Source organism: Crocuta crocuta, unplaced genomic scaffold, assembly GCF_008692635.1.
Source record: "Crocuta crocuta isolate KB4526 unplaced genomic scaffold, BGI_CrCroc_1.0 scaffold32, whole genome shotgun sequence".
NCBI lineage: Eukaryota > Metazoa > Chordata > Mammalia > Carnivora > Hyaenidae > Crocuta > Crocuta crocuta.
Window position 1 is genome coordinate 3284923 of NW_027529424.1, and position 27153 is coordinate 3312075.

At 45.1% G+C, this 27153-nt stretch overlaps 1 protein-coding gene across 2 annotated transcripts in view; it reads right to left on the reverse strand.

Annotated features, from left to right (window-relative positions):
• CAMK1D (calcium/calmodulin dependent protein kinase ID) overlaps positions 1–27153 on the reverse strand; it is a 441354-nt gene that overhangs the window by 359577 nt on the left and 54624 nt on the right. The window contains exon 3 of one of the 2 annotated variants that reach the window (XM_077758502.1): positions 13917–13969. The exons of the other annotated variant lie outside the window; for it this stretch is intronic. Coding sequence (XP_077614628.1) covers positions 13917–13969 — 53 coding nt within the window. The remainder of the gene's footprint in view (positions 1–13916; positions 13970–27153) is intronic. 2 annotated transcript variants of the gene reach the window in all.

Here is a 27153-nt window from a genome sequence, read left to right on the forward strand (position 1 = left end):
GTCCATGCATTCAAGCTTCACATTGGGCTCTGTGCTGACAGCTCAGAGCCTGGAGCCTGCTTCGGATTCTGTGTCTCCCTCTCTCTCTGCCCCTCCCTTGCTCGCCCTCTCTCTCTCTCTCAATAATAAATAAACATTAAAATTTTTTTTAAATAAAGGAAAGAAATTCTGATGCTTGGTATATCACGGATCAACCTTGCTGACATTATGCTGAGTGCGATAAGCCAGTCACAGAAAGATAAGCACTGTATGATTCCACTTATGTGAGGTGCCTAGAGTAGTCTAATTCATAGAAAGTAGAATGGTGGTTTCCAGGGGTGGTTAGTGGCTGGAGTTCCAACTGGGGAAGAGGAAATTGTCCTGGAGACGGATGGCAGTGGTCCACAGTGAACGTACTTGATGTCACTGAACTGTACACCTAAAAGTGGTTAAAATAGTAACATTTTGTTACGTATGTTTTATTACAAATTTTTTTTCTCAGAAACTTGTCTCTGAACTGCTTGATCCTTAACATTTCTTTCCTTTTATCTTTTTATTTTTATTTTAGAGAGAGATAAAAAGCATGAGTTGGGCAGAGGGGTAGAGGAAGAGAAAGAGAGAATCTTAAGCAGGCTCCATGCCCAGTGTTTTATTACAAATTTTTAATGTCCATAAAAATGTAATGCAATCTTGTGCTCCATTAATGTGAACAAAGGTTGTTGTCTTGCTGCACACATGGCTGACCACAAAGTACGGCTTCCATACCATGCCAGAGGTCAGCAGACGCTGCCCACTCCACTTCCTCTGCCAGCCCCTGCTTCCTCCTCCCCGGTCACACCAGCTTCTTGGGACCTGGATAGCTCATCTCCCTCCATGAGGGGACTGCTGGTCACCTGGGAAAGAAGGGGCTCCCAAAACAAGTGCTGGGTCAAGTCCCTAACATGTCAGCCCTGGGACCCAGGGGCAGAATGTTATCCGTCAGAGGAGCAGACTTCTAGGACACTTGGGACACCCTTCAGAGACGCCTGGAATTCCTCTAGGTAATAAATATTTCAGAAAACCTTGGCTCTCCAACCCACTTCCTCTCTGCTTACACACACACACACACACACACACCCTAAGTCTCCCAAATGCAAACAGGCAATTGGTGCATTCATTCACACAACAAATATCCAGAGTTTGGAGGAAACTTTGAAGTTGAATTTTTTTTTTAAGATTTCTCTATTCAGGGAGTGAATATCATATGAAATGACAGTATTTATTGAACAATACTATTATCAGAACTTAGCTCATATTTTTCTCTCTCTTCATATAAATTAGTCTACAAAGCCGAGACAGGGGGAAGGAGCCCACAAGGCACCCATGACAGTGGGAAATGCCAGGTCTGAAGAGGAAGCTCACTGTAAGGGGGAAGAGTCATTCGCCTTCCCGGTGTCCCTCTGTCTGTGGCTCTAGCCCCCTGTGTCCCCTCTGACTCCCTCCTCCCCAGGGCAGGAAGGAGACTTGGATGCTCAGCCCCTTCTCTCTCCATCCCTTGGAACCTTCTGGAAGCCCACCTACAGCTTCTCTCCCTTAGGCTGGGGGAAGAGCCCTGCAGTCAGCATTGCTACCTGATTTGCAGGTTCAGAATTAAGAAGCTCTTTATCGGCACACACTGCAGCCTCCAATTCTTCTTTTTTCCACAGTAGTTCTTATTCTGGTCTCCACCTGCCTGGCCCCTCAGCCCTACTTCTCAACTGGTTCAGACTGCAGGTAGGCAGAGCGTGTTCCTAATGGGCCCTCATAGCTCACACGTGGAACATGGTGGCCCCGGGGAGGTTTGGCGGGGAGGTAAGAAGCTGAGAAGTGGCCTCACGGGGACGCCCACCCAATGCAGAGAACTTGCCAACAGTCCGGAGACCCCTGGGGCTGGAGCACCCGAGATCCAAGTTCTGCGATCCACTAGGCTGTCACTACGTGACTTTTTCACTCTTTTGTTCTGGAACGATGAGACTTTCCCTAGACAGGTAATCTGAGAGACGAGCATTTAGTCTCCCTGAATAAAACACCAGCGTCTCAGATAACAAAACAAGAGGGACTCAGAAGGATTGCAGGAATCCTCCTCGTAGGTGTACACGGCAGTATGAACATTCAGGGAGCACATCAAATACAAGGCACTCTTGCACCAAAACCTCTGTCTCCCGTGTGGAACCGGCATGCGCGCTGCGTCTGCCCGACCCAGTGCGACGCACCCCTGACCTGTCTCCACTGATACCATGAGCCAATCACTTTCCACATTTCCATCTCCTCATGCTGAGAGCAATTCTTGGTGTCCATACAATGTGAATCTTCCTTCTCCAGGAACAGAGAGAAAGGAACAGAACTGGAGCAGCGCTTGGTTAAAGGTATTAAACCATGAACACTGAGCCTAAGAGACCATTTAGTCAGCACCACCCCTCACTCCCCATACGAAGCGACTGCGATAATGTCAGCATATGACCTGACCGTACCTGGGGAAAGCTGACTGTGAACTGGATGTCAGCGAATATTAAAGACGTATTATTAATTACATTAGCAAAGGTAACGTTATCTTGGTTACATAGGGAAATTTCTTTCCTTCCTTCTTTCCTTCCTTTCTTGCCAGGGGAGGCTGGGAGGGATGGAAAGCCATATTATATCAGGGGTGGAATGTCAAGATTTATTTTCTTATTTGAGGTATAGTTGACCTAGGACACAAAGTTTAAGGTGTACAGCGTGTTGACTTGGTACATTTATATGCTGTAATACGATCACCGTAGCACTGTCAGCTGACACCCCCACTGTGTCCCATAATTACCACTGCTTTTCTGTGCTGAGAACATTTATGACTTAGTCTCTCAGCGACTTTCAAGTACATAACATAGCATGTTCACTCCCATCACCATGCTGTGCGTTAGATTCTCCAGAACTTATTCATCTTCTAACTACAAATTTGAACCCTTTGACCAACATCTCCCCAATTCTCTCACCCCATGGCCCTGGGAACCACCACATTACACTCTGCTTCTACAAGTTCGGCTTTTTTTGACTCCACGTGTAAGTCTTATCATACATTACTTGTCTTTCTCTGTCTGACTTATCTCACTTAGCATAATGCCCTAGAGGTCTATCCATGTTGTTACAAACGGCAGGATTTCCTTCTTTCTCATGGCTGGATAATAAATACTCCACGGAGCATATATACCACCTCTCATATATCCAGTCATTTGTTGACGGACACTTAAGTTATTTCCATGTCTTGGTGACTGTGAAATTCTGCAATAAGAGATCTTTTAATTTACTTTAAAATATCTTAGCACTATTTACAAATGAATTGAACTGAATGAATGAATGAATGAACAAACGAATGAACGAACAAACGAATAGCTGGCCTGACCCTGAGCACACACAGCTGGTTAGTGGAACGGCTGGTTAACAGTCAAGCATCCTTTCCTGGATGTTTCACAAAAGACCATTTGCAATGTTTTATATCCTCTACACCGGAGCAGCTACTCAAGGACTCTAGGGCTCTGCTCACTCAGCTTTGGAGGGGCTCCGCAGACTCCCGATGAGTGTGGCAAACTGGGCTTTGATGAAAACAGTTGCTACGCTGGCCTTCTTCTCTGATCCAGATGACCACGCAATGGCCAAACAGTCATTAACGCTAGCCTGGTTGGACATCTGTCCCTAGTTTCTAAGACCACATCACTGTACCAAGAAACTCGATTCTTTCATAATGTAATAACATGACCTAACAGAATTAGTGGATAATCATACATAATAAACATGAACTGCTTACTAAGTGCTAGGGACTGTGGGGCACCTGGGTGGCTCGGTCAGTTAAGCACCTGACTCTTGATTTCACCATTCTGAGATCGAGCTCCAAGTCAGGTGTGGAGATTCTTAAGGGCTTAAGATTCTCTCTCTCCCTCTCTCTCCTCCTCTCCCCCTCCACTCCTCTCCCCCACCCCTGTATGCTCTCTCGCTCTCTCTCAAAAAAAAAAAAAAAAAAAAAGACTAGGTACCAGGGACTATTCTAAGAGTCTAACAAAAGTGACCTCAGTTAATCACAACATCCAAAGAGATTACTGTCTCCATCATGTAGATGAAGTGAGTGGGGCACAGAGTTGAAGAACTTGCCAAGCCCACAGAGCCCTGAGGGAGGTGGTCAGCATTTTGGATGACTCTGCCACACCTTGTCCTTATGGCCATGTGCCATTTCCTCACAGTGACACCTAATATTTTTCACTGAGAGAAACGGTCCAGGGGTAATTGCTTCTCATTGGTGTCTTTAAAAATTATATAGAAGAATAAAAACCAAAAGTAAAAGAGAAAAATAAAAATCTGCCCCATAGGCACCCCCACCAAAAAAAAAGTCTGATGTCAAAAAAATCTTTCACTATATTTTCCTCATTCAAAATTCAAATCCGCATGCTGTTTAACTCTCTTCCCCAAACACACTTGGGCTAGAAATCCAGGTAGTTCTATAATTTCTCATCTAGAAAACTATCTGGAGGCTGCCCAGTGGGCATCAGAGGCCTGAGGCCACCCATTCAGCCTTTCCTACTGACAGCATAGAAAGCTGCCAGTCATCTCCTTGAAGGGCTCTGCGTGACCTTCTGCAGGAAAGTCTCTCTGTCTCTCTCTCTCTCTCTCTCACACACACACACACACACACACACACACACACACACGCGCGTGCACGGGCACAGGAAATAAAGGAGAATGCAGTCAACGTTCTAGTACCTTCATTACCTCTCAGTATGACAATGACTTTGAATGAGTCAATGACTTCTTTAACATTGTGCCACCAAAGCTAAATAAGACACAACGCCAAAAAAAACCCTCAGATTCAAACCACTGATCCCAGGAAAGGGGAGGTGTCTTGGGATGAAGTGGGGAAACTTCCCGCTGGGGTGGTGCTCAGCCCTGTTCCAAAAGCCCCTCCGTCCATTCGTCCAATCCTCTCAATAGGAATAAATTCATCGCATAAGTCAGGATTCTCAGGAGAAGTAAAGTCCAATGAAGATACGGCACACATAGCATCTGAAGGCATGGAGGGAAGGAAGCCTAAAAACCAGATCAACGTGAACTGAGCGGTCCAAATCCAATGAGTTTGGTGATTACTGGCATGGAGGTTGCCACACAGGCGCTGATTACAAGAAGAGAAAGGATTTATAACGCGGCTCCTATCCTTACTTGTAAAAGCTGAGGTTCCTCGAGGTTAAGCAGGCTGAATGATGAAGGAAGTCACGGAGGCAAAAAAGCCATATTTCCTACTGCAGTAGAAATGAACACCACTCTGTATGAAGGACAAGAGCCTCTCCCCCAGAGGACCTTCCTTTTACTAGTTGAGAACTTCTCGTTCCTCCCCAAAATTTATTATCGTTAAAATTAGGATTTGACATTCACCAAATGCCAACGTGCCTACATCTGCTATTATGGCTATATCATTAGTTCACCTCTGAACTGACTTTCAAAACATTGTTAGCCGCATCCCAGAAAACAACAGGCAGGCACGAAGATAAAGAAAGCAATTAAAAGTTATACTGACAATAAAAATAAAGTAGTGATAACATTTTCTGCAGTTGTCAAGGGCCCAGTTTATGGCTTTTACAATAAAAAGACTAGGAGTCTTTCTTATTGTTGTTATCACTGCAGACAGGGCAGATGTGAGGATTATAAATGGCTAATGGCAAACCAGGAAAAGAAAAGAATCTTGGGACAGTCTCCTGTCTAAAAATGTGTGTTAACATTGTAAGATGATACTTTGAATACCCAAGGGAAATTGGTCTACTCTGCAGCCCAATCCCGTCTGCCCCTCTCTGGCTCAGGTTTGTAAGTTCCGCATCTCACACTGGGGCAGAGCTGACATAGGAGTCAGTGGAATAACAGAAAAAAATTGAAGCAAAGGAAGGAAGCTGAAACAAAAATGGCAGAATCAAATCTAGGCCTCACTAAACTCCAGTCGTGAAGAGTTCAAACTTCCAGGATGGTTTTATTACAGAACTCACAGATTACCTTATTTCAAATATTCTCCTCCTCAAAGTCTCTGAGACCAAGGGAATGGATACTCTGGGGTTGTTCTCACACCCAGCTATGTGGACACAAGATGTGGTTCATGCCTCCATGAAGGCCATTACAATACCACACTATGACTACTAATTTCAATACTTGTGTGTCCCCTCCCCTGCCACAGCAGGGTCCTCAAAACTGAGTGACATCATTTACCCATCTGTGTGTTTGATGACAGCATCCAGCACACAGTGGGCACTCAGCATCTCTGTCCCATAAACAGTGAACAGATCTTATAAACAGACAATTCCTGAGAAGACTTTCGGTTCATAAGTGTCCCTCCTACCGAGGCCGAAGTTTCACTACTGAGAGTTAATTTCTTTCGAACTATCGTCCAGAGTCCTTAACGAGCTAGATCTCTCTGAAAGGGGTGTCACTGTGTTCTCAACTGCTGTAGGCTAATATGTAAAGGGAGTAAAAGAACATGGCTGAAAATTGAGGGGAAGGATTGGAAAGGAGAGAAAGAGTGAGAGAGAAGAATAGGAAGGGGACTGAGAGGAAAAGGAAAGTGGAAAGGAGGCAAAGAAACACCCCTCCTTTCTCAGAACTCTGCCTAGAGTCTGCCATCACCACCTCCTCTCCCAGCAGAATTACAAACACTCGCTTCCAACTCGTTTCTCCTTGTAAATGAAGTAGAGGAAATAGGTGTTCACTTTTCCCAAAATGCTAAGCAATGGCCGAATGTTCCTTTTTGATCTTTTTTTTTTTTTTAGTTGTTTTTTTTAATGTTTGTTTTTGAGAGAGAGTGAGCACAAGTCAGGGGAGGGCAGGACAGAGGATCTGAAGCGGGCTCTGTGCTGACAGTGTAGAGCCTGATGGGGGGCTTGAACCCACGGAGCATGAGATCATGACCCGAGCCAAAGTCAGATGTTTAACCAATTGAGCCGCCTAGGAACCCTCCTTTTTGATCTCTTCCTTGTTAGAAAACAAACAAACAAACAAAACAAAAAAAGAGAAAAGCACTCCACATAAACTTCCGCAATCTAAAAGAAGAGAATGAGGGTGGGGGGCTGCCTGGCTTGGTCAGTGGAACATGCAACTCTAGACCTCCAGGTTCTGAGTTTGAGCCCCACACTGGGTGTAGAGATTACTTAAAAATAAAATCTTTAAAAAATAATAAATAAAAGAACAGAATGATTAGACTTTACACAAATGAAAACCCTGAGTGAATATCAAGGTCTGGTGGGACAAAGCACAGGTGACTATGACTGGAAAGGCTTTGCAGGTCCACCTGAATTAAGCTGTTAGGAGAATCAAGTTCCATTTTTGTATAATGTTTAAGAGGAACCAAAGTTTTAAAAAAGCAAATTACTAGTTAAAGACTCCTGTAATAACCTTTTGAGACTATGGCTTAAATGGTATTGGGTCCATTCTAATTCATTAGTAAGACCTGAAGAATTCTTACAGCTGCAATTTTATTTCATCAAAGAGATTCTTTTTTAATTCTTTTATGGTTTTGTTTTATTTTTGAGAAAGAGAGACAAAGCGTGAACGGGGAAGGGTCAGAGAGAGAGACACACACAGAATCCGAAGCAGGCTCCAGGCTCCGAGCTGTCAGCACAGAGCCCAACGTGGGGCTCGAACTCATGGACAGTGAGATCATGACCTGAGTCAAAGTCAGACGCTTAACTGACAAAGTCACCCAGGCGCCCCTCATCAAAGAGATTATCTATAAATTTTATTTATTTTTTTAAAAAAATTTTTAATGTTTTATTTATTTCTAGGAGAGAGAGAGAGACAGCGTGAGCAGGGGAGGGTCAGAGAGAGAGGGAGTCACAGACTGAAACAGGCTCCAGGCTCTGAGCTGGCAGTCAGCACACAGTCCGATGAGGGGCTCGAACCCACGAACCACGAGATCATGACCCAAGCGAAAGTCGGACACTTAACCGACTAAGCCACCCAGGCACCCCATTTATAAATTTTAAAATAAATTTGGAATTTGCATTTTTTTCACCTTTTTGTGCAAGAAAATTCATTTTATACAATTTTTAATCCATTCTGTTCTCTGGAAATTTACTGAGACGGACTTTTATCTAGCACTTCTCATGTGATGGGGAGTTTAGTTCCTGTCTTTGAGTAGGATATATAAAGTTTAGACTGAGAGGGGGGAAAAGGAGTTTGACTTTTGTCACACAAATTAAACAAACATACACACACACACACACACAAATATACACAAACAAATATACACATATGCATATATATATGTATATCCAAAAGGGCTAAAAGAACTATCAACAACAGCCAAATTATGGAAATGTCCATCGACTGATGAATGGATAAAGATGTGGTTTAACATAAAATGAAATACGACTCGGGGATCAAAAAGAATGAAACCTTACCGTTGGTAACAACACGGATAGAACTAGAGTGTATGATGCTAAGTGAAATAAGTCAACCAGAGAAAGATAAATATCATATGATTTCACTCATATGTGGAAATTAAGAAACACAACAGATGCACCTTAGAAAAAGGGATGGAAAAATGAGATAAAAAGAGAGAGGGGGCAAATCGTGAGAGACTCTTAAATCCAGAGAACAAACTGAGGGTTGCTGGACGGGCGGTGGGTAGGGGGATGGATTCAAGGGGGGATGGGCATTAAGGGGGGACACTTGTTGGGATGAGCTCTGGGTGTTGTATATAAGTGATGAATCACTAAACTCTACTCCTAAAACTATTACTACAGTATATGTTAACTAACTTGGATTTAAATAAAATTTTTTTAAAAATAGAAAAAAATTTCAATATAAAGTAGACAGTCCTGGTGCTAAAAGCTATTAGCCTAAGCTACAAATACATGGAAATGTTCGGCTGCAAAGTGCAAACAGAGTAAAGTTGCCCTCAAAAAAAAAAGGAAGGCTAACATATAACAAGAATGAAAGGAGGGGGAAGAAAAAGGTCAAGCAACAGACACTACTTCACAAGTGCCACGTGACCAAAAAGTGCCTCTTCTGAGGAGCAGCAGGAGGTTGAACCCCAGGCCAGGGCAGCCCCATCTCCATCTTTTTAAATGTTTATTTAATTTTGAAGGAGAGAGACATAGCACGAGCAGGGAAGGGGCAGAGAGTGGGAGACACAGAATCCGAAGCAGGCTCCACACTCTGAGCTGTCAGCCCAGAGCCCGAAGCAGGACTCGAACTCACAAACCATGAAATCATGACCTGAGCCAAAATCAGGCTCAGGCTTAACCTGACCTTCACTGACCAAGCCACCCAGGCACCCCAAGCTACCACCATATTGAAAGAGACGTTTCTGCTAGAAAGCAACACAGATCAGGCCACCAAATTCTGTCCCATATATTTTTTTAAATAAACAAAATTTCATGGTCCTCTCTGTGATAAAGACACAACAGAATAAACAAAATAAGTCCTTGCCCCTCTCAGGGCTCTGGGACCATCAGATTCCAGCGCAAACCGCTCAGGGTCCAGCTCTGAGGTGCTCACAGTGACCAGGCTAAGAGAACAGGGGAAGAGGCACAGGAAGAACAAACACCCACAGCCCTTATCACAACCAAGCCCTAAAAGGCAGGCAAATAAAACACGTTTCTGTCCTATGCATCCAATCCCCGTGGCTCCAAGGAATGGTGAGAAAGCTTCCCGCAAACATAAGGGGACGTACATTCACAGAATAATTCTGCACACATGTGGCTCTTGCTGTCTGGGCTCCAGACAATACATGCACCATAGACTTACACGTTCAATAAATATTAAACCACAACAAACAACCACTCTGGTCTCTGAGACGCACGCGGCGTTTTTAGCCGCAGAAAACACCTGTCATAATAACTTCAAAAATTAATTGTAGAAAAGAAAAATCACTTTTGCCTGTGGGACACAGAACGACCGGCCTCAGGCAGCCGGGCACGGAGATGGGGATAATCACGCCTGGGAGGCAAGACAAGAGTGCCTAACATACAGCCTGCCCAGACTACCACCTCCCAAGCACGAGGAGCGCCTGGATCCGTGAGTGCCTGCGAGGGAAGGTGAGAACGAATCCTGCAGCAGAAGGCTGAGGTCTTGGGAAAATTCCGTGGAAAGCCAAAATCAAATAGAAGTAGTATGTCTTAAAAAACGCCACAAATGATATAGTGCTATCCAAGGGTGTGGTTTGTATTTGTGTCACAGGGCAAGTTTTCTTTACTCGTTGTTGTTAAATTAAAGTCAAAACTATTACATTCACTACTAACCCATTCACTGGTAGAATGGGACCAGGCAGGAAGGAAAGAGGTCTGCTTCATCTACGTCATAGAGAACAAACCGATCGTGTCTCGGCCACAGTGCCTCAACCTTCAGAAGGAGTGTTGAGAATTTTAAATCTGAAGGTTAATAATCCCTAGCATAACACCAAAAATGCAGACCCACTATCCCTGGGTGAGAGGTCAGCAACTGCAGGCAAATTTCATTAAATTATTTAACGCTAAGAGGCCTCTGGGTGGGTCAGTCTGTTGAGCATCCAACTCTTGATTTTGGCTCAGGGCATGATCTCACAGTTTGTGGGTTCAAGCCCCATGTCGGGCTCTGTGCTCATAGTGCAGAACCTGCTTGGGATTCTCTGTCTCCCTCTCTCTCTGCCCCTCCCCCACTCATACTCACTATCTCTCTCTCTCTCTCTCTCAAAATAAATATACAAACATTAAAAAAAAAAATGTTTAACTCTGAGAGGAGGAAAGTGAATAGAAGAGGGGTCACAGCAGACAAGAATGTGCCCACTAGGAAAAGACACGCCCTTATCATGGAATAACCTGTGCTTGGGAAACAAGCTTTTCCAGGGGCACCTGGTGGCTCAGTGGGTTGAGCATCTGCCTGCAGCTCAGGTCATGATCTCACAGTTTGTGAGTTCAAGCCCCGCACCAGGCTCTGTGCTGACAGCAAGGAGCCTGCTTGGGATTCTCTCTCTCCCTCTCCCACTCTTCTCTCTTTCTCTCTCTGCCCTTCCCTGGCTTGTGCTCTCTCTCTCAAAAATAAACTTTAAGAAAAAAAAAAAGAAGAAAATAAGCTTTTCTTAGAAAAGCATGCCATTTAAGAAATGAACTGAATTAATAATAGTTCAGGAATTATACCTTTTCATCCTTCCAAGTCAAAGAGGACAACAGCCACATACACAGTTTCATCGGGGCAGGGGACGGACAGGTCATTTATCCAATGTGAAGGAGGCACCACAGGGAGACAGAAGACACGAAGAGTGGCCCAGTGTGAGGATTCCTTTCCCAGGCAGATCCGAGAAGAGGATGAGGGGCATTGCTCAGAGTGAAGGGCCAACACCCGCAGCCTCTGGAACGGCCCTGCGAGAAGCCTCGCACAGAGAGGGGTGTGCAGGAAAGAGGTCACACAGCAAGGACCAGACTCCTCCCTTGGCTGGAACCTGAGAATTTAGATTCGGAAAGCATTCCCACTGCTTAAATGATAAGACTGGCTCGCTGTGCCTGACTATTTTTGCAACCCATGTGGTTCACGGCCAAATAGAACAAAAAGGCAGAGAAAGGGAGAATTTACTCTCTCTGCCTGACGACAAGCTGGGACACTGGTCATCTCCTGTCCTCAGACTGAGACTCACAGTTTTGGCTCTTCTGGCTCACAGGTCTTCAGACTGGAATTACACTGGCTTCCTGATGGCAGATTTTGGGGCTTCTCAGTCTCCATAATGACATGAGCCAATTCTTTATCCCAAGTCCCTATCCATCCATCCATCCATCCATCCATCCATCCATCTATCCATCCATTTCTTATTGGCTCTGTTTCTCTGGAGGACCCTATCACAAGAGTATTACTTACTAGGTTTGTGAATATCACAAGGAATTTTTCAGCTTTTCAATTATGGGTGGAGATTTGCTGAGGATCTGTTCAGTAATCCTGAGACAATCACCTGTTAGATGCTACTATCCCTGAAGCCACCAGCTAATTCTGGGCCAGTACTGAAGGCTCACAACTGGTGAGAAGAACAGGCTGGAAAATAAAGCCAGTACCCAGCCTACTTCATAATTTTGACTGGATCCAGGCCTATTCCTGGCCCCTGATAACTACAATAGTAGCCATCTACTGGACACCCATTATCTGGGCTCAGTGTCAGACTCTTCTCACATATCACTGCAAACCCTCAAATCCTAAAGGACTCTCCCATTTTTGCAGATCAGACTCAGAAAGGCCAAGCAACAGATCAGAAGTTACAAGTCAAGGTGGTGCATCTGATTCCAAAGCCCACACCCTCTATACCATCTTGCTATATCCAACTACAATTTGAGAAGTACTCCAACAGACTTGCAGTTTTATTTAATCTTTGGAAGAGAAAAAAATTTAGGGCTGGTTATTCAAAGTAAGAAAACAACAGAAAAGAGAGTTTTCCCTGTTGGCAGATACAAAAGTATTCAGTATTACTCTATACCTTTGGAAATACTGATTAAAATGGCCCAGGTCAGACCCCAAGGACCTAAGGCAAAGTTGCTGAAATTCATGGCCCCACTTCCTCTGTGACAGACAACCTTCTAAGTGTCTCGTTCCGTTCAAGTTGAAGGAAAAACAAAAACCAAAAAACTACTACGCCTATGAAGGCTCCTGCAATGAAAAAAAGGGTTTTGCTGAACATCAGCTTCCCTTCTTGGATTCTGGAATTCTGGTACATGCCAGGCAGAGGGTGCCTACATGATCTGGCCCCAGTAAAATCCCGGCCACTGAGTCTCTAACAAGCTCCTGTCATGGACACCATTTCACACATATTGTCACAACCCACTGCTGTGGATATGGAGGCTGAGGAGTCCCAGTCTTTCTGTCTGCAAGCTGGGGTACCAGGAAAGCCGATAGTGTGATTCAGTATGAATCTGAAGGCTTGAGAACCAGGAGCACCAATGTCCAAGGGCAGGAGAGGACAGAAGTACCAGCTCAAGAAGAGAGAGGGCAAATTCACCTTTTCGCTCCCTTGTTCCACTCAGGCCACAGGATTAAAAGAAGCCCGCCCACGCTGGGGAGGACAGTCTGCTTTTACTGTCTACTAGTTCAAGCGCCAAGTTCTTCCAGAGATACCCTCACAGACATCCTGGAATAATGTTTTACCAGCTTAACTGGGCATCCCTTAGCCCAGCCTACCTGACATAAAATCACCTATCATAATAGAGGACTGCTAAGATTCTCTGAATCCAGAGTCTTGTTTTCCCTTCTTTTCTGTGGTTTCCATTCAGCTAATATACACCAAGTTCTGGCTTTCTGGATAGCCCCATGTACAGCATTTGGGAATGATACCTAACGTCCTAGCCTACTTCAAGTCACATGAAACTTGAAAAAGCATTCCAAAATTCCATGCATTAGAATGATCAGATTCTCATTCTCTTAGTCCAATGTCAACCTTTTGTTGACTAAATAACTAAGCAAAATTGGGGGAGAAGACCATAATAAAGCCTAGACTATTTTGTTTGGAAAAGCAAATGTTAAAAAAAAAATCAAACTCCTAAGAACACAAAGACACTAATTCAAAAAAATATATGTACCCCTACATTTCCAGCAGTGTTATTTACAATAGCCAATCCATGGAGGCAGCCTAAGTGCCTGTTGACTGATGAATGGATAAAGAAGATGTGGGGTGTGTGTGTGTGTGTGTGTGTGTGTGTGTAATATTACTCAGTCATAAAAAAGAATGAACTCTTGCCATTTGCAACAACATGGATGGAGTTACAGAGTACAATGCTAAGTTAAACAAGTAAGAGAAAGATGAATACTATATAATATCACTCATATGTGGAATTTCAGAAACAAAAAAATGGGCAAAGGGAAAAAAAAGAGAGGCAAACCAAGAACACTCTTAACCATAGAGAACAAATGATGATTACCAGAGGGGAAGTGGGTGGGGGATGGGGGATGGGGATTAAGAGCACACTTACCATGATGAGCACTGAGTAATGGATAGAATTGTTGAATCTATCATATCGTACACCTGAAACCAACATAATACTCTGTGTTTATTATACTGGAATTAAAACTTTTTTTAATGTTTATTTTTAAAGGAGAGAGAGACAGACAGAATGTGAGTGGCAGAGGGGCAGAGAGAGGGAAACACAGAATCCGAAACGAGCTCCAAAGCTGTCAGCACAGAATCTGACATGGGGCTCAAACTCATGAACTGTGAGATCATGACCTGAGCCGAAGTCAGATACTTAACCGAATGAGCCACCCAGGCGCCTCTGGAATTAAAATTTTTAAATAAAAGAAAAAGAAGTAAAAAAAACCATAAATAAATAAATTAAATAATGAATAATCAAACCTTTCGATATGGAAAAAAAAATGCTATGCACCTGGAGAGGGAAATGAGGGCAGAAAGAAAACTATAAAGTGTTTGTAATTAAATCCTGTGGTCTGTAGAAGGGCGCTTGGTAGTGATGAAAACAATCAGCAAATCTCTAGGAAAGCGTTTTAGGCGTAAAGGTAGCTGAGACGAGAGAAGGTTTTCAGCTGGGAGACTAGGGGAACTCCATGCCCTTCCTCCCTTAGACTCTTAAAAAAACAGTATAAATAGGGTCGTTCTGAGGTTGGTGGAGATGAAATCGGACCCACCACCTGATGTGTGGTCCGTCAGTTTTTCCCTGGCAAGATGATATAATTCATGCTGCACCGGTCCCGAGGCTCAGAATGCATCTGGGCACGGTCTGTGGTTCTTTTCAGTTAACTGGTGACATAGTTCAGAGATTGTTAAATCGCTGCAAAACATGTGTATTTACTTTAATTCTGTGGACCTGGTACAAGACTCTCAGGGAAAAAAAAAAACAGTCGGGCTGTAAGAAATTGCAAAGGTCTTCAAATCCTCAACAGAAGCGAGGAGGTTATAAATCTTAAAATGTAATATAGAAAAACAGATAATAGCCATGACTTGTAAGTTTCCTAGCTAATCTCTTCAGGGACTTGGGGCGGGGTGGGGGTGGGGGTTTGGAGAAAAAGGAGAAAAGTCAGACGTGGTCACATAGGCAAATGAGAGTCCTGTAAAGCATAGACATGCTCCCCCCTCCCTCCCCCCCACCCCCCAACCCAACTCCTGGAGTAAGAGAGAGCACATTCACTCCACCCGAGGCCACTTGCTTGCCTCTCACTAGTCAGGCTGGCACTCTGAACAGCCACCCTGGTCTTTCTGGACTATCAGAGAACCTTTTAAACAAATCACCCCTTTGGGGAGTGAGAGGGTCATTTATTACCTCTTGGTAGTGTATGTAATTACTCAGTTCCCTTGCCGATGTCTGAGAACCAGCACTGCACCCACTCAATCTCTCAGTCCCCATTCCTCTGTCTGCTCTCCCCCCAGGGACCCAGTGATCAGAGCCTCGAATTCATCCAGACTCAACTGCTGCCCTGGTTCCCTCTAGCCACTGAACCATCTTGCGTTCAGGGTGGATGAGCTCGGAGCGGGGCTCAGTTTCCCCTTCTGCCCTCACCAAGCACGAATGCAGGACTCCTGTGAAACACGATTCCCGCCTCTGTATGCAGGTAACAGACGGGTTTGATCAAACTTTGCCACAAAACTGACTTTACCACTTTGGTTTACTGTTTTAATTTTCTTTTTCCTTTCTCTACTCCAACAATAAGGCAGTAAGAACAAGGTGGAGAAAACATAAGAAAATGAGGCGAATTTCCCGATTTGTTATCAAAAACACAATAAAAACACTGAAGCATATTAATCACATCTATGCATAAAAGACACACAGATTATAGCTCCAGCTTGGCCCCTAAGGAGGCGCGGGGTCCTCACAGGCTGGACAAGTCTCAGGTCATTGGCAAAATCTGCCACACACGGCCTCATTCTCAGACGACCGCACTTGGCCCACACTCAGGACAAGGGGAAGGTTGTGTAATTAACTCAAATGACCTGGGGTAATGGTTAATTTGATTTAGTGAAAGCTGGAGGGCACTGATCTCTTTCACCCCAGTCAGAAGCAAAAGTTCAGGCTGCAGGGCACTGCCCCCTTACAACCTTGGCATTGGCCACCCACAGCAGGGGTGAGCGCCCCAAGATGGTTTCTTCTTGCTGACAGCCATGGATGGCTCCCCCAGGTGCTTATTTATCACAGGGCTCTGCAGAGCCAGCCTCTTTCGCTGGAGTACAAAGGGCAACACCAGCTTGTGCCATCTAAGCGCTTGCAAATTCTCAAAGACCAGGACCCCCAAGTGATAAGGGATTTCACTGTGGACTCCCCCCCGAGAGAGAGCAGCAAGAGGCTGTGCAGGGCCATGTGTGCGTCCTCATCATAACGCACAGCCGCGAAAATGAGGCCAGAAAGTCAGAGGTTGGGCAACACAAGAGGAAGGAGCAAGCAGGACAGCATGTGGGAGACAAAACAAAAGCAGCGGCTGACCCGCCCGCCATTACACAAGGGACGCCCAGACTGGGCGGGGCTGGGGGTGCCTGTTCTAAGAGCTGTGATCGCTCAGCCCTGGGGCCCACTGGCTGTTAAACCAGTACATTCAATTATATTAATGGGAACCGGCATACACTCTCACACAGCCCGGGGATTCCCCAGAGGCGAAGCCCCAGGCCCCCAGTGGGCACACCACCCAGATGGGTGGATAGTCACCAGGATTACAGGAGGGAGAAGGGGGCGGGGGAGGGGCCGAGGGGCCATCCTGACTTTCGGTGGTCAGGAAAGAAGTCCCTGATGGGGTGACAGGTAAACTGCAGCTGAAGAATGAGAAGCCAGCCCAGCAGACAAAGAAGACGGGGAGGCAGAGACAGGGACAGAGGGCCAGGCGAGAAAGGCCTGGGGAGCTCAGAGACGTCAGTGTGACTGCAGGGAAATGAGAGGGACACAGAGGCCTCCACATCTGGCCTCTCTCGGCCCAAGCAAGAGAGCCGGGATGTACCCCGCCTGTGGCAGGAAGGTGACATGGGCACAGGGTGCTTGGATCCACCTGCCCTTCCCTAAGAATGCACTGGCTCCTGTTGAGAGGGTCGAACTGAGGGGGAGCAAAATAAAGGAGAAGTGGACCCCTTTAGGGATTATACAGGCAGGATTTTGAAGGTGGGATAAGGAAAAAAATCGTGCTGAGAAGAAATTGTGAGGTAAGCATCTTTCATAGGTATGTGCCTGCAGCAGGTCAGGCCCGATTCAGCGCTTTCCTGTCAAGGAAGGGTAAGTTCCATGAAGCTAGAAAATTATTTGCAGTCCTTTGACATCTCCCACAGAGAAAAAGGGATGACATCAAATGAAAGGGAACGTTTCAGCCTCCAGGATGGCCGGAGGGAGGGCTATCAGGGCTGGTTATTCCCTGCCCTGCCAAATCGATCTTCCACCCTCCAGTGTCCTGCTCTGTGTCCCGGAGGCCGAGCTGCTGACGGCATCACCAGGGCCCTCTGGCTTTGGGTTGGCCAGTAGAGGGGGCCCGTCAGAAGAGCAGAGAGGCCAAGAGGAGACAGACAGGTCAGAGTATTTCCTCTCTGTTCCCTCCATGTTTCAGTCCAGGGTTCCAGCAATGGCTGTGTCCCCAAGCCGTGGTTCGCCCTGGCGCCATTTTCCATGGCTCACTGGACTCGTCCCCTTGTCCTTGTGCTCAGGGGTGGCACTAGTCCTGGGCGCCCAAGCGGCTATCGCTGACATCCTTCACCCTGCCTGCCCTTCTGTCATGAGCCCCTCTAGTAAATTCTCTTCACCGGAACCGGCCGGAGTGAGTTTCCTGTCCTACTGGACCCCGTCTGAAACACGAGGGCTGCCCAGCTATCTTAAGAACCCTCTACGGCAAAAACACAGCAGCCCGGCAAGCAATGGGAGGTGCCTTCCTGGTGACAGTGGGTTGACTCTATATCTGGTGCAACTATTCCCGAGCTCACAAATGTCTCACTAAAGAGGAGTCGTTGTACTGCTCAAACAACAGCTTATCATGAACGGGGTGCTGCAGAGTAGACTGTAAAATACTGCCAGGACCAGCTAAAGGTAGCTGAAGAGGCGACACATACCTGACTTGGCCTGCTCTCTGGCACCATCACCGTGAGCCTGAATAATTTAACAGCAGGATGAGAATTTTCTGATCTGTCTCCCCAGTGTTTCCAGGGACTCAATCAAAACTGTTCCCAGTGCTTTAAAGGGTTTTAAAGGCTTCCTTTCACCACGTAAGAGTCTGGATGGCTGAGACATTACAGTTTCTTAATTGGGAGGAACCCTACATTAATCCTGCCCTTTACTTCACTGGTGAAACAGTATTTATCAATGCTTGTTGATACTGGCAGGTGCTGGGCAAACCTTGAGAGAGAGCAGGGACCAACAGAAAGCCCTTGGCCCTCGAGGAGATGAGAATCCAGCTGTGGGGAGGAGGAAGCACGCACAATGAAAGGCAAAGCAATAGGCTGTGTCCAGGGCTGAGTGCAGGTGCTGGGGGAGCAGACAGGAGGGGGCATCCTGTCTAGGGAGGAGGACAGAGCAGGGGGAGGGGTTCCTGGGAGAAATGAAATCAAAGCAGAGGCCAAGGTGAAGTTCGGGGGCCTGCCAGGGGAAGGGGGAAGGGGGAAGGGATCAGACTCCAGGTGGATGGACCTGCATGTGTAAAGGCCAGAGGTGGAAGAGAGAAACTAGCACAGACCTAGGAGTTCAGCACAGCTGACGAGGAATGGGACCAGAATGACAGAGGAGAGGAGGCTAGGGGTGGGTGGCACCCCTCAAAAGTCCTTATAAAGTTGGGAGACCATACAGTTTATCATCCAAACAGGGGACGTGAAGAGAGACATGTCTACACTGGGAAAGAAGACACACCAGACAAACGGTCAGTCCACATACATCACTTTGTGGGCAGTGGGATGTCCCTGATAGGGCTAGAGCAGAGGAGTGGCCATCAGATCTGTGCTTCAGGAAAATCACTCGGGGCCCTCATGGACAGTAAGCTGGAGAGGTGCCAAAACTGAAGAAGAAGACCGCGAGCAGAGAAGATGTGATTGGAGAAATTCAGGAAAGAGATGGTGAGGGTTCTCTGCATATGGAAGGTGGCAGTGACTCACTGTTAACAAACAAATTCAAGAGATTAAAATTGAACTTGACAATGAGGGACAAAGTGATTAGAAACTGGGGATAGTAGGAGAGATGAGAGGTAGAGGAAAGAGTCCAGTTCTTAACTGGATGCCAGGCAGGGGTGGGTAGAGGAGGATGTTGGCCCCTGGGAGATGGGAGATGAAGGACCCTGTGGGGACTTCAGGGGGATGGACGGAGATCATCATTTAGGAACATCCAGAGAGCCACTGAATATAGGGGCAATGGCACAGGAAGGAGACTGGGGCTGGAAACCAGGACATGGAACTTAGCAGCATACATGTGATAATGAAAATGGCCCTGGAGCAGGTGGCAGTGACCTAGAGAAGTCCCCATGGAGGCCAGGGGATACAGGCTGCAGTGAGTGCAGAAGTGAGGTGACGAAGAAGCAAATTGGGCAAGACATCTGGCCTTGAGGGTGTCATCTGTCTGGGGTTGTGGGGGGGACACTGAACAAGACGGGTCAAGACTTTGAACGAGAAGGTGGTGGACATACTTGAACAGACACAAACGTTGTAACAGACATAAAGTCACAGCAAAAGCCATTTCTAAATTCAAACATGCACCATTCAGGGTCTTTTTCTTGATTTCGGCTCCACAGAAGCCAACCCCTAAAATAACCAAATTAATCAGGATAAAACATTCACGCCTGTCTGAACAAATCTGAAGGGAAAGGTCTCCTATCCAAATCTGGGACACTCAAGCTATCACTTCGAGCTGGCTTCCATCTGACTGGCAAGAGGAGTCCGTTTCTGCCACAGACACTTTCAGATCAACAGAGGTGCTGTGTACCTGAGTATTCATGTCAGAGCACCTTACTCAGCGGCCAGACGGAACAGAATTTGTCACAGGTACAATTTCAGGGAGTTTTTTTTTTTTATACAGTTAAGTGGTTGCTCATAATATTAGATGAGGTGCATGGGAAGTAAAAGAGGAAACTTTCAAATGCCTGAAAGTACAAGGAAGGTGCATAAATCCCCATTTCCTCCATTGTTCTGTACCATAAAGTCACCCTTCCTTTCTAGATAGAAGCAGGAGCTCAATGTACATAAGCAACATCTCCCTCAAAAGAAACAGACAAGACTGTGTTAAATTTTTACAAACAAAATCATTACATATATATACTTTTCCTAAAGAAAGCTCAGGCTGGGAAAACGTAAGCCAGAATACTATTTTCCACTTATCTGTTAAGTCCTTTTTTTTTTTTTTAATCTCCTAGTTTCCCTTCCGTTTTGGTTGGACGTGCCAATGGCATGCTGGAGCTTGAAATACAGCAGCTATTCACATCCAGGGAAGTGCGTCCCCTCCTAATACCTGTTATTATGCAGTAATGCTCACGGACACGGGGCACTTGCTAGTCAGAGCTGCTGAGTTATTTTTTGATCGTTGTGTAATTATGTCATTACCAACAGACGCTGAAAATCAAGAGTAACCAGGGGAAGGAAACACTCCATTCTCTGTCCCTCTTCTTAGACGCAACTAAAATCTGTCCTGAGAGACGACTTACCAACAGATTTATTTGCCCCTCGGTATCTGTTAGTGGTTGGAGCAAAGAGAGAATGGTGGATCTACCAAATGTGAAGGGTAAAAATGCTTCCTGAATGCCCAGCCTCAAAGGAATAAAAAAATAAAAATTAGAAATTAAAAAAAAACCCACAAGGGCATGATTGGGACTATCAAAAAGAACACAGACAATATGGCTCTGGCTTAAAAATGGACAGTGAAATAAGGCACGGATCATCCGGAAATGGAGGCAATGGTTTGGCTGTACTGGTTATACTGGGTTATACTGTTGGCTAGGGAACACCAGGGGTTTCAAGCACCCCCGATCCTGATGACAAGCTCTGGCCACAAAGCTCTGACCCTCAGTATCAGTCATATAAGCAAAGGGCTTTATTAAATAGAATTTTACTCGTCTCACTAAGCTCAGAGAGCAAAGCCCAGGCCAATTCCCACTTGAGAGAAGGTTCTCCCTACACTTGAAAGTGTAAATGGGAAGGACACCAGGCCCACACACCTGGAGTCTATACTTGCCTGGCCTTGGAATTCCAGAGGCAGGTGGATAGGCTTGGTTCACTGGAAATCATGATGCTTTCCAGGGCCTCCTGCCTCCTAAGAGATAGAAGACTGGAGACTGTAAAATAAAGTCTGCAAGGACCCTGAGTGGCCAGATCGAACTGGCAAGGGGGACCACCATAGGCATAAAGGACAGCAATACGCTTATTTCTTTTAGACGGGGCAGACGCCATAGTGAGGCAGTAACGAGCCTGTCTGCACATCTCCAGCCTCTTTGTGGTCTGATGACCAGAGTGCCGGACTCCTCGGTTGTCCTAGATAACAACATGAGTGAGCCTGGAATGGAAAAAATTACACCTGACTCTTTACTTTATAAAAGTAGAAGTATCTCTGGCAGGCATTGGCTTTAACAGAGCTGCTGTAGGGCACACAGTATCCTACTGAACCTTCAGCCGTCCCAGATTACACGATGACCCTTTTGCAAGGGAGACGTTCTTCGAATAACCAGAAACTGCAAACGGTCTGGGATGTTGCATTTTTCCAAACTCAGAAAAATATATTTGACCAAGATTTCCACCAGAAAGTTCCACACAAAAGGTTCATTACTAGCAAACCTCAGTTACCTCAAAATTTTACCTAATCCAGAAAATCCATTGCCAATAAGGCCTCGTTGGAGTTATGAAAACAAATATAATTCATAAAATAATAAAAATAATTATACAGGGGTGCCTGGGTGGCTCCACTGGTTAAGCATCTGACTTCAACTCAGGTCGTGATCTCACAGTTCGTGGGTCTGAGCCCTGCGTCCGGCTCTGTGCTGACAGCTCAGAGCCTGGAGCCTGCTTCAGATTCTGTGTCTCCCTCTCTCTCTGCCCCTCTCTCAAAATCTCTCAAAAATAAATAAACATTAAAAATTCTTTAAAAATAATAATTATACATGTCCATTCATTCAAAGTGGTCCATCAAAGTAAAATATTAAAAGGGCTATTATATCATGCATCCACTATCTCTATCCCAAAAGTACCAAGTTTTGAAAAGTTGCCTAGTTGTGATTTTTCACAAAGCCTGAAAAAAAACTATTATATTCAGTTCTTCGTCTTTTATTAACACTTTTAAAAATTCAATTTAGGGGCGCCTGGGTGGCTTAGTCGGTTAAGCGTCTGACTTTCGCTTAGGTCATGATCTCGTGGTTCGTGGGTTCGGGCCCCGCGTCGGGGTCTGTGCTGACTGTCAGCTCAGAGCCTGAAGCCTGTTTCAGTCTGTGACTCCCTCTCTCTCTGACCTCCCCTGCTCACGCTGTCTTTCTCTCTCTCTCCTAGAAATAAAAAAAAAATAAAAAAATAAAAAAAAATTCAATTTAGTTACTAAAGTCATTTTGAAAGTAGATTCAACCTGGAATCATGCTCCAGATGAACAGCTGTGATGAAAATCTTACGTAAAACCCTAATATATAAAATGAAATCCTTAGAAGCTGAAAAAACAGTGTTTCCAATATTTGTATTTTCTGCAACCTCGAAATAATGGGAACTCTTTTTGCTTTTCAGTGTCTGTGCGTGTGTATGTGTCTATGTGTGTTTTCTCTTTTGATCTAAGGCTGAATCACTTTCTGGCTTCATTCAGGATCCAGCGAGGCCCAAGGGGGAGCTTGCTTTCCATGCACAGTGCTTTATGCTCCTGGAAAACCATGGGTCTGACTCATTTCCAATGTGTGCCCTGTATGCTGTTCATAAAGCCTGTGGAAAAGTCAAGAAACAGGACTTGGCTCAGGGTGTCTACTGGATTTTCCCATTTTTCACAGTAACCTGGAAAATGTTCCTGCCCAAAGCCAGTGGGTGTTGGAATAATCCGGTTCTATTCTTAGGACCTCCAGTAAGAAGCTTCAGGCTAGCAAACCTCACCTCACTGGGCTTAATTTTCTCAATTTTGCCTTTTTTGTTTTAAGTGGAGGGAGGGTGAAGTGGTAGATATTGATGTGATCATGTCTGCCAAGTTTTGAAGAAAATACTTTATAAGAAAAATCATAATGTTTATGAGATCTCCCGTCCCCAGGGTTTTACAAAGCCAAATGGACTTCCATATATTTGGGATGATGAGGCCTGAAATGGACATGCATGATTCTCAGGGACCTTTCTAAATTTTATGTCAAAAAAGGGACAGAGAGGGGCACCTGGGTGACTCAGTCGGTTCAGCATCCAACTTTGGCTCAGGTCATCGATCTTGCGGTTCATAGGTTTGAGCCCCATATCGGGCTGTGTGCTGACAGCTAGCCAGAGCCTGGAGCCTGCTTCCTCTCTCTTGCTTTCTGCCCCTCCCCCTCTCATGCTCTGTCTCTCAAAACAATAAATAAATGTTAAAAAAAATTTTAAAACTCAAAGAGAGAAGTTCATTCACTCACAAAAGTAGAGCAAAACAGAACTGGGCAATTGCTCAAAAGTTTCATGTGAACAATGCCTTCACCATACCCCAACCTCAGAAGTCCGCCATCCACAGTACACCTGTAGATACCTCTCAGTAAAGGTGGACAGTCATTCCCCATCTTCTACCCAAGTTGGGGGAGGGGGGGTCTGAAACTCTCCGCAAATGCAACAATTAGGATTTTAATGCGACTGAACATCAAGTGTTTTCTTATAACACCTTGATTAGTTTCTTAAAAGCTTGCATTTTGGACTTTCAAATTAGCAAAAGATGAAATAAAAACTAATGATAATCACTTGCAAGGATGTGATATGATGGACATGCTCATTAGTAGTAGCAGTAGGAGTGGAAATTAGTAAAAATCTTTCTAGGAACCATGATGGCATTGTGTAAGCCCTAAAAACAAAAATACATCTTTTAACTTTATTTCTTTTCTCAGAATCTATCACAAGACCCATGTTCATGGCAGCAGTATTTGCAAGAGCCAAGATATGGAAACAGCCTAAGTGTCTGTCAGTGGAAGAATGGATAAAGAAAATGTGGATTAAACGTAAATAAAATGGAATATTACTCAGCTCTGACAAAGGGCATCCTGACATTTTCAACCACATGGACGGAACTTCAGGGCATTGCGCTGTGTGAAATAAGTCAGACAGAGAAAGATAAATATTGTATGGTATTACTTATATGAGGAATCTTTTAAAAATAAAAGTCAAACTCATAGAAACAGAAAGCAGAATGGTTGTTACCAGGGTCGGGGGGGGGGGGGGTGTACAGGAGAGAGGAGGAGATTCAGAAAAGGGTCCAAACTTTCAGCTAGAAGAATACAGTCAGAGGATCTAAAGTATAACATGAAGATGGTAGGTGATAACACTGTATTATATCACTGAAATTTTCCAAGAGAATAAAACTTAAATGTTCTCACCAAAAAAATGTAAATCTGTGACAGATATTCACTGGATGGAGGAGGTTTTTCACAATCTACAAATATCATATCATCACCACATACACCTTAAATATCTTCCCACTTTATCTGCCATCGATAAAGCTGAAAAAATATATCAACACGAGTATATGCATTGCCAAAGCAAACACTGAAAAAATTTTTATCAAAACCAGGAGATTAAAAAAAAAAAGAAAATAATCAGGATTGTGAAATGTATGCACAAGGATGTCCCCTGCATATAATGTATAATAGTTAAAAAAAAAAAAAAAAAAAGGAAATAAAATAAGACACATCCAGACAAGGAGATATTAAAAAGCCATTGAAAAGCATACTTGCAAACAACTATATAATTCATGGTAGACTGCTCCATATATAATATTGGAAGAAAAAAATCAGGTTTAAAGCTATATAGTAAGTGTAATACAATTGAGAATAACAATTCCTCACCTGGCCCACTAAACTGAGAGCTCTCTGCAGGCAAGGACTGGTCTAAACATTGCCTTGGACACCAAGCAGTATACTCTGCTCTGACACCCTGGGGTTGCTTATCCATTCCTGCTCACCCTGCGACGGGTCAGTCACATGGAGGGCCCGGTTGGCTGGAAGGGCTTCTGTGAAAGAGAACGCAGCTGCCCAATTACCACCTGACTGCAGTGCTGGAGTGGGGCCCCCACGTCAGAGATCTCTGGGCAACTCCCTCTCACGCTCACCAGGATTAGCCAGCTGCGGGCCTGCCCTGGCCTCGTTCCCGCAGGAGCCGTGAGGCAGAGCAAACATCAGGAGAGGTCTGCACTTCGCTGTGGTCTGACCCTGGCTCCCAGGCCACTGCCCCCATCCCCCCCCCCCCGGGGAAANAGCCTGGGTCCCAGGGCCACCTTCCGAGCAACCCCCCTGGCTGAATGTTCACCTCCTGCTCTGCAAGAGATCCCGCCTCTGTTTTCTTTCTTTGGAACCTATTTTCTCTGGCACGATGACACCCCCAAAATGTTCCAGGCTCTCTTCAAAGAGAGACATTGAAACACCCCCCAGAGTCCATAAAGCAGTTGTGCTATTCTCTCTCTCTCTCATGTACGCACACACACACACATACACACACACACACACACACACACTCACACACACTGAATGGAAGAAAATTCAGAAGGTCATGATCCAACATCCTGTTTGGGCAATTAATAGCTACTATTTTTTTTGAAAACTTACTCTATGCCAGCACTGTGCGAATAAGCTCTCTCCATGGACTGTCCTGTGAGACCAGTGCTGGCACTATCCCCATTTCGCAGATGAGATCACAGAGGCTTCAAGAGCTCAAGTACTCATCCAACATCACGCACCTGAACTAGGACCCATGCCCGAGCAGCGTGCTTGTAGAAGCCCAACAGCACTGCAGTAACACAGAAGCCCACGGGCTCAGCATGTCCCACAATTGAAGGCTTCTAGGGGACCCACCAACACACCACATGGACACACCCCCTGATGAGGCTCATTCCCGGCAGAACATGGTCGGAAAGCTGGGAGGCTGGAGTAGGGGCGGATGAAAGAATAAGGAGGGAAAAAGAAGGGAAGGATCGGGACCAGAAGGGCAGCAAAGCGCACAGGCAGAGAGGATCCCGCTCACCCTGGAAAAACCAGGACGCTGAGTGTGGCCACGGTTTCCAGCTCTTTGCACCGCCAAGTACTAGTCAAAACCCTCCCTCTGGTGCCCAGAGCTACTCCCACCTGCACACGAAGCCTTTGCACCTTTACTATGTCCCCACCAAACCGTGTGGGGTTTTCCTCCCAAGGCAGCTCCATATCCCGGGCTGGGATTATCGAGCCCCATCCAGACAGCTTAGAAATGAAGCCCTCCGGCCAGAGGGCTATAACACAAGGAGAAACAGGACTCAGCAGCCTTGAGTCATTCCACCAACACCCTTCCTCGCTGTGCTACATAATTTTTCCTTCTCCGAATTTTATGTGCAACCAGCAATCAAGACAGGAAAAACAAGCAAAGTCTTATATACACCGCAAAGTGCTGATGTATCTATTCTATTAATAATACAAAATCTCAGCAAATGCAAAGGGTATCACATGAATAATTCCATAAAAAGTTAAATCCAAACTAAATGTTTCCATTTCAAATGACATTTGCAGAGACCTCTCCATTAGTATGTTTGATACTGATATTTTTAAGGGACTATCCTGTATTTCCGAAGGAGAAAACCATGAAGACACTAAAAACCAAGAAGATTTTTAAACCTGAATAGTAAAGCTGTCTGCTCAATTGCATGGGTCTCCACACAAGAACAGCCACAATCGTATATTAATAAATGCTCTCACCCCACAAATGCCAATCTTTCAAGGGAAACAAATAACCATGATTTCAATCTGCTCAAACAGGGAGGTTATTTCTCAGCACTGAGTTTGGAATCATGAAGCAAAATGTGCGAAGTCAATCGGACCTTGATAAACAGTCATGAACATAGAATGCTTAGGAAAAACAGTTTTTAGAAAATATAAATAGTTACAGAAAAAAATGTGTTTCACCAACATACAATCCAGATACTAAAATACATGGTTAGCTGACTTCATAAGGAACTTTATTTTTGAAAGGAAAAATCACACAAATGTCAAATGATATGAACAGCCTAGAAAAGCCTGGGAAGCATGCAGCACCATTCTCTAAGAAAGGGGAAGTTAGGGGAGCCTGGGTGGCTCAGTCAGTTGAGCATCTGACTTCGGTTCCGGTCATGATCTCGGGGTTCATGG